At 42.7% G+C, this 8,247-nt stretch overlaps 1 protein-coding gene across 1 annotated transcript; it reads right to left on the bottom strand.

The window, feature by feature from the left end:
- Positions 1–2,227: 2,227 nt before the first annotated feature.
- On the bottom strand, positions 2,228–7,637 carry LOC146681479 (keratin, type II cytoskeletal 8-like). The gene is made up of 8 exons (XM_085447644.1): positions 7,125–7,637; positions 5,298–5,506; positions 4,603–4,663; positions 4,233–4,328; positions 3,769–3,933; positions 3,554–3,679; positions 3,205–3,469; positions 2,228–3,092 (listed from the first exon to the last, which is right to left on the bottom strand). The coding sequence occupies exons 1-8, from the start codon at positions 7,515–7,517 to the stop codon at positions 2,827–2,829; spliced, it is 1,581 nt and encodes a 526-aa protein (XP_085303770.1). The 5' UTR covers positions 7,518–7,637; the 3' UTR covers positions 2,228–2,826.
- Positions 7,638–8,247: the final 610 nt, after the last annotated feature.

Genomic DNA, 8,247 nt, shown 5'->3' with positions numbered 1-8,247 from the left:
AAAGAAAGCAGAATTAGACCAGGTTTTGAGCCCTGAGGGACTCCACATACATGGGCACAAATGAGGCAATACAATTAATATCAATTCTGAAATGTTTGTCAAATACAGTAAGTAAGAATGTCATGATCAGTGGTGTGAAAGGCTGGAGTCAAGCAGTACTCTTACCATTTAAGCATATCAGGGGTAGTTTCAGTAATCATGTGGTTTCTTCAGTAGCCAGATTGGAATTTATCAAAGATACTGGTTCTTCTTCTTTTAACCAGTCCAAGTAACAAATGAGAAACAGCTTTTTAAAGCTGTGCCTAAGACAATCGGCCCTAGGGAGTGTTTTTTTGTTAAGCACAGGAATGATGCTGGCTATTTTAATCTGGTATGCAACCACGTTACAGAGAACAGAGAGAAGCCAAGGGGAAATGACAGTCATGATAATTAAGAAATTATCATGCACCTGGATATTCTATGTATTTGTAGTTTTCTAGCTCCATTCAATGTCACTGTTTATGTTATCTAGAGCTATCATTGATATTTGAAAACAGCTCTTGTGTTGTTTATGCCGAATTCTGATCCTACTATTTGAATGCTGCAGCAGGAATCCAGACTCTTCAGAGACAATGTTTTTTCCAGTCTTCTGTTGTCCAAGTTTTCTTCCCATATCAACTGGCTTACTCACATATCCATATCCAAGATATAGAACCATCTGGAACTAAATTAAATAACTTGCAATGCAATATTATTACTGCAATACAGTCATGTTAAACTGCCACAAAGTGGCCAGTATACATTCCTTGTGAAAATTTTTAAAAAGTCAATATATTCTTCTGTGTGCAGTTAATGTTTTTGGGGAAACTGAAGGTACTGTGTAGAGCCATAATTAGTGCAATTATTATTTCCCTTGTATTACATCTCAAAATGGCTACTTTGTAAGTGATTTATTACAGTATCTTAAGTACTGAAGATACTGTACTGTACTGTATACTGTAGTACTGAAATAGTTACATTTAGATTATTCTTAGTTATATGATTATGATTCTGGGCAAACTACACTATATCTCTACTTACTTTTTGGATTTAAACTATTATTATAAATACTATTTATGTTTCTTCATTCACTATTAGTATTTAAAAGTTCAATAAAAACAACTATACAGATCCTTTTAAATTACTCCAAGGATATTCATAGTCTTTTTTATTTACATAAATAATACATATTCATTTTGTACATTTTGAACTGCACAGTTCTGTAGCACTATATACATATGAGAGAGAGACCACATAGAAGAGCGCAACATAGAGCCACCTCGAAGGGACAAGACTCGGCTGTCCATTTGCATCTAAAGGACAAAGGTCACTCTTTTGAGGGCGCCAATGTCAAGGACAAGGTAGAGCATCAATACGGAGCCCATGTCCCTCTTGGGGGATGCTCCCATGGGGCTTAAATCTGGGACCATTTGACCTTAGAACTGAAGAAGCTTCTCAGATGAGAAGTGAAACGTCTTCAAGCAACTAAAAAAGGGCCAGACACTTTGTAGCTTAGCCATGCTCAACAAAGACAATTTTTATACACAGTAAAAGTTCTGTGTAAAGCTTTTTAGTAAATACTGTATTCTGTTTAGTAACTGAAGTATTTATAAATCTGCAGTGTTATATTAGCTCCAGTCAGAAACTGTGCATATATGTGTATGCATACTATGTGTTTTTGTTTGACCCTTACCTTTATTCTTTTTCCCTAAAAAATATTTTTACTATTTTAAGCTATTGTGACCACATAAAGACAGGATGATGCATACTCTATGTTACAATATGATAGTAAAGCCACATAGGTGTGCACTTACATTAAAAAAAAATGTAATTACTGTCCCAGTTTATTCATGTGAGGCTCTGCATCTTCTTTTGGAATCTCTAAGGCCCACATCTAAGCCTCTAATCTGGACGTGAAGTGCTGTATTTGGATGGTATTGATTGATTGATGAATATGTGTGTGAGATGTGATGAAGGTACAGACCTCACAATAATACAAAAAAACCCGATAATCCAACGACCCCTGTGAACAAGTCCCTGGCAAGAAAGGGAAGGATGAACCTCTGGCTCATGGAGGGGCAACAATCTACTGTGACTTGTTGGGCAGTGAAACAAGGGAGACTGTTTAGACTCTACTATCACTACTATTCCTTCTAGTTTTCAGTCTGGACCACTATTTATTTAAAAAACAAAGAAACACCTTTTTACCTTCAGTAAACACATTTTTATTTGGATTGGTAGCAAAAACAGCACCTCAGGACAACAGGTTGGTGTGGGCAGCCTCCTAAGGGGTCAAACAGTTTCAGTTACAGGGCACGCACAGAGACACATGCACTACCTACTGTAGCAGGCAATTTTACGACATTTTTTGACCATGAACACTGGAGCACTGTGTCAGTACATTCACATTCCTCTGACAACACCACTGTCTATTTGATGCACCGCAAAGGCACTTTAAGCATGGAACAGCAGTTGCATAGATTTCAAGGGAGCGTGACACATCTGTGTTTTATTCCTAGCTGAAGTAGGCCCAGGTTTTATCGGACTTTTTTAAACAAACAACTATTTTTAGTACAAACTGTCAGAAAACAGACATACAAAACAAAATCCTTTGGTCCCTTTCAAATCTTTGGTAGTGTTACAATCATTTATTGCTTTGTTAAGAACATGTAAAGGCTCTGAAGAGTGGCTGGCAAGCTTTTGTTTCAGACTTGTTTATTGGGTTGGGGGTGAACTGTGACTATATAACTACCATAGAGGCAGAGAAGATCATAGCAGACAGGCAGCTACACCTCTAGACTAGACCGCTCAATCCTCAATGACTTCGGAGGACTCAGACACCACTTTGCCATCCTTGGTCTCAATCATCTTGATCACAACATTCTTCTTAGTCTGGGTGCTGTATCCACCGGCACTGCCGCTGCTGCTGCTGAAGCCACCACTACTGTATCCACCACCGTATCCACCACCGTATCCACTACCGTATCCACTACCGTATCCGCCACTGAAACCGCTGGAGTAGGTGCTCGAGTAGCTGCTCTTCATGCTGTCCATGGGGAATCCACTGTAGCTTGCTGTTGAGAGACAATACTTTAACTTACAAATGTTCAATTAATCTGTTAAACCTGAAAACTACAAGAGAATCCAAACTACAAGTGCTGCAGGATGTCACTGAAGGGAACTTACTGCTCTGCTGGGAGATGTTGATAGCCTTGATGCCGTTTGCCAATCTGTCCTCTTCTCCCTCCAGGAGTTTTCTGTACGTGGCGATCTCAATGTCCAAAGCCAGCTTGACGTTCATTAGGTCCTGGTATTCTCTAATCTGGCGGGCCATGTCCTGTTTAGCTCTCTGCAGGGCATCTTCCAGGTCCTGGATGCGGGCCTTGGCGTCCTTCACAGCCAGCTCGCCACGCTCCTCTGCCTCAGCAATCTGGGCCTCCAGGTTGGCACGCTAACAGATGATTGATAACGGAATAAGACTTTGTCCAAACAACTGGCAGAAATTGACTAGGCTAAGTGTGGTGGCTGAAAATACCTGTCCCTTGACGGCGTCAATCTCTGACTGTAGTCTCTGGATCATGCGGTTAAGGTCTGCGATCTCTGTCTTTGTAGACCTCAAGTCATCTCCATATCTGTTGGCGGATGTCTGCATCTCCTCATACTAAATGAACATTAATAAAGCAAAATATTACAAACCCGAAAGTCTCTAATGAGAACGACCTGATAAACGTAATAGGAATCGTCTGTTACCTTGGTCTTATACCATGTCTCTGCCTCAGCACGGGTACGGTTGGCAATATCCTCATACTGTGCCTTAACCTCTGCAACAATGGCATCCATGTCCAGGTTGCGGCTGTTGTCCATCTCCACGATGACTGATGTGTCCTTGATTTGGCTCTGGAGCTCACGCAGTTCCTAGTCAAAAAGGAAAGAGAAGAAGAGGTGAAAGATTAGTCATGTAAACCCCAGGATGAAACGCTTAAAACTAACACACTCAAAGAGGTGCTGTAAGGAAATATGCTAAAAAGATGAAAAAATCAAGATTGCTGCAAAGGCAAAACATATTCCAAAAGGATACCACAAACATCATAAGAATGCCATGACAGGGAAGATAAACGCTGATGAAAGCAGCAAGTGGTTTAGTGGTTGGAGGTTTTGAAGCCAAAAGGGAAGCAGGGAAAAAACAATGCAGTCACGCTGATTTTGTGCCGTACCTCCTCATAGATCGACCTGAGGAAGTTAATCTCATCTGTCAAACTCTCCAGCTTAGCCTCCAGCTCAACCTTATTCATGTAGGCCTCATCGACATCCTGGAAGAAAGAAAAGAAAAGCAAAACTTTTGTTAGAACACGAGGCTAATTTAAGAAAAGTTGTACCTTCTTAACATCGACTCCAACCCACCTAGGGTTAGTCTTTTTTTATAGAACACCCAAATGGTAAAGCTTTTAACAGAAAGACTATATGAGACTTCATTTGACATGTAACATATCCTAGTTTCTGAATTTCTGTGGCTCAAACAACAGTTTACACCCCCCCCCTGGCCCAGCAGATGTTATGATGCTGTAAGAAAAAAACAGTGCTGACCTTCTTGATCAGGACAAAGTCATTCTCACACTCTGTGCGCTTGTTGATCTCGTCTTCATACCTGAAAGGACAAAGACAATGGTATTTATGAGGCCATTTTGAAAATCCAGAAATAACTCATTGTATTTCAGTGTTTTTAAACTAAAGTAACACTAGGTGGTGCAAGACGACCATAACTGATTGGTGAACTCCTTTGGGACATTTGCCTCACACAGTGTTTGTTGACTCTGGGCCAAGAGGTGTTGCTGATATTTCTCCCTTGGGAACCCCTCAGCTGATGTGCCCCATTTGTCTGCAGACAACTAAAGAGCGCATGCAGCACTGCTGTCCTCTGATGGAGATATGTGCACGCCAGCATGGACACAATCAAGCTTGTTTCCCTCTTGTGTAAATGCTATAGACAGGTCTGCTGACAGCCAACTCACGAGCCATGAGCTTTACCTCCACTCATACGTAATGTAATGGGTGTTTGGAACATACTTCCTGAGTGTTGTAATTCCCTCGAGTAAGTGTGACGCAAAACAACGGACAGATGTAGGGAGTAGTCTGTACAGCTCACTCAAATGTAAGGCTTCTTTTGTGCACATATTAGTTGAATGGAAACAGATGAATCCTACATAAAACATACGTATCAGAACTGCAGGACTGAAGCGGCTTATTCTTTGCCCTCACTGACCCCCTCCCTCCACACTCACTTGTTCTTGAAGTCTTCCACCAGGCCCTGCATGTTGTGCAGGTCAGCCTCCAGCTTCATCTTGTCGTTGCCTAGGCTGTCCAGCTGTCTGCGAAGGTTGGCGATGTAAGCCTCGAACATGGCGTCGATGTTGGAGCGGGTGGTGGTCTGTCCCTGCAGCAGGCTCCACTTGGTCTCCAACATTTTGTTCTGCTGCTCCAGGAAGCGGACCTGAGGTTCACAGAAAGAGGCAGAAAAGACAGGGTTATGCATCTGACTGTGTACAGTCATCTATGGATGAATATAAGCAAGCAGTAATTTTTACATTTTTGCTTGTTGTTAGACGTGAGTTATTATGAAACTTCCTTGTAAAGTATGAGCGTGCGGTCGATGGGACCCCGATGTAATAGAATAGCTTTATCTAAGGATTCAGTTACCATCAACATGGCCATCAACCTCGCCATTTGCCACCTATTGTCTTTGTTGTTCTTGTCTATGTTTTGTAAGCTGCTCTGCTGCCAGACTGGCTGTTGTGTTTTTCCAAAGGAAGGTATGCATGACATGCTCGCATCCTGACAGGAGGTAGGGGGTTGGAAAAAAGCAGTGATGGAGGAACAGCTTTAGCTGACCATTCTCCCGCATGTCTTCCTGTTTTTGTGCGACAAATAAAAAAAGGGGCGAAGCTGAGTTTTGTCGGCAGGCAGACAAAGAAAGGTCAATATTTAACCGCGTAATATGGATGTGCTGAACGGAGAGAATATGAAGCTAGATGGGGCAAAGTGAAGAGCTGTGTGGTTTGCATACTTGCATACTAAAAAGAGAAACAGTGAAAGCAGATATGTGACTCATTGGACCTTGGACCATGAGACAGTGCACTCTAAAGCTGAGGCCTAACTGCCTCCTGTTGTCTTCATTAGAGCTGGAGAGAAATCAGATAACAGAAGTGGCTCCAAATACAGCACACGAAATAAAAGACATGTGGGCGGAAGTTTGTTTGCTCGGTGTCAAAGCATGCAAAATGCACTCTAGCTTCCTTAATCATTGCTCTGGGAGTAACAGAGTCGATATGTAGCCAGTCAGCTGGCACTGGCGAGAACATGAAACCAACTGGCCTTTTTAAATATTAACCCACTCCTGAGAGCTCAGAGGACAAATACTCTACTGAGTGTCACACAAACTTTTATGTACTTCACTGCTGATTAGAAAGATAAAAACTTCATGTGCTGATACACCCGGTGGGCATTCTTTATACAGTGTGTCACTGTGAAAGACGCCATTGTCACAAAGGTAACAACAGCACTCAGTACTGACTGTATGCGTGTATTTGGCAGGGGTGGGGGCCAGCAGGGAGAGCCACACCCCAAGTAAAGGGAGGGACTATTCCCAAGGTAACTCGTATCACAAGCCCTGAGCTCTGCCCTGACACACCCTGAACTTTTTTCTTCTCTCCTCTCTCTCTCTCTTTGTCTTCGTTTCTCATTCTACACGTCTGTTTTTCATCACTATAAAAGGGCAGCCAGAGCCAAAAGATATGAGAGCCTAACCCCGAGTTGCCTTTTGCAGCATTTGTGGGAGGGAAGCAAAGAGAGGAATAAATCAAATTTCCCCATGCAGCAAAAGTGAGGAAATCAGCATTACAGAACATGTGGCGAACATATGGGTCTCCCTCTCGAATGTTGCATAACAGTGTAACAGCTCTGAAATACGTACAATACAGCATTCTTTGTTTTTAGCACACTTTGCCCAAGCTTTCAGCTTTCAGTGCAACCAAAGTAGCTCCTGCTTGAGAAGACTAAAACAGCCTGAAACTTTGAGCTACACTAATCTGACCACTACTACAAACTCTTACCTTGTCAATGAAGGAAGCAAAGCGGTTGTTGAGGGTCTTGATCTGCTCCTTCTCCTGGGTGCGGACAACTTGGATGTTGGGGTCAATCTCCAGGTTCAGGGGGGCCAGAAGGCTCTTGTTCACAGTCACAGCAGTGATGGTCTGGCCACCACCCAAACTACCACCATAGCCCAAACCCATGCCCATTGCTCCTGAGCCACCCATGCCAGAGCTCACGCTGTAGGCAGAGGACCTGGTGATGCCACCACCCACAAACTGACTAGGGGCACCATAGGAACTCCTGGCAGAGTACCTCTTGCTGGCAGAAATACCCGATCCACCATAGGAACTGCTGCTGAAGTTCCTTGGAGCAGAAGAGCTCTTGTAACTCATCGTGTTCACCCTGTAAGACATTGTGAAGTAGTTTTTCTTTTGGATGAAAAAAGTCTGGGTAGGTCAGACCAAGTGGCTCGGTAAATAAGGCAGGCAGTCAGGCAGGCCAGCAGTCGGGAGAGACCAGAGTGGATAGAAAGACGAGAATCTACTGAAGAGTTTTAAAGCTTTCCCCAGTGGGAGGGGACTTCAGTGACTTCAGGCTTTAGATGCCATTGGCTGCAAGTCTATGACAGGGAGGGCTGGGCTGTAACTTTACACTTCTATGACACACGGTCCAGTCATTCAAAACCATTACCTGCCCTTTCTACAGGCTTCTCTGGGTTGTAAGAAAAAACTTTTCTTTTTGAGGAATGTGGAGATATTTCTCTCCTCAGTCTGTCTCTTTCCTAGTAAAAGTATTCAAGCACACTACAAATAAAATGCTTTGTAGTAATAATGATTGTATTCCAGCTGAAGCTTTGTATGACAAAAACTGCAGCATTAGCGTGTGGGGGCTGGTGCCTGAGTGGGTGGTTGATAAGCAGCTCAGCAGTTCTCGCACATGTACGTGAGTTACATCTGTACAACAAAAGATGATCTGTTATGATTCATTGATAAGGCATTTGTGAACTGGTATGTGTAAGAAGGGAGGTGTCATCTTAATGAAACAAACAATGAATATGGAATATAGACTGGGATGCACTGGGATGTCTATTCTGCAAGGAATTCCTTCACCCTCCTTTCTGTGACTTCAACACAAATAACACAT

The sequence above is a fragment of the Copadichromis virginalis genome, linkage group LG23 (genome assembly GCF_057382275.1).
Source record: "Copadichromis virginalis isolate Kocher_CV1m ecotype Utaka linkage group LG23, C_Virginalis_male_GT1.1, whole genome shotgun sequence".
In the NCBI taxonomy this organism is placed as follows: domain Eukaryota; kingdom Metazoa; phylum Chordata; class Actinopteri; order Cichliformes; family Cichlidae; genus Copadichromis; species Copadichromis virginalis.
Note: the sequence above shows the minus strand (reverse complement) of the source record. Positions and strands in the feature narration are given on the sequence as shown.

Bases quoted from the DNA above. Each gene is read 5' to 3' on its own strand.
- LOC146681479 (XM_085447644.1), bottom strand. From the start codon at position 7,517: ATGTCTTACAGGGTGAACACGATGAGTTACAAGAGCTCTTCTGCTCCA. The intron at 4,664-5,297 runs GTGAGTGTGGAG...TTGTCCTTTCAG, and splicing joins GTGGAAGACTTCAAGAACAA to GTATGAAGACGAGATCAACA. The intron at 3,934-4,232 runs GTACGGCACAAA...CTTTTTGACTAG, and splicing joins TCAGGTCGATCTATGAGGAG to GAACTGCGTGAGCTCCAGAG.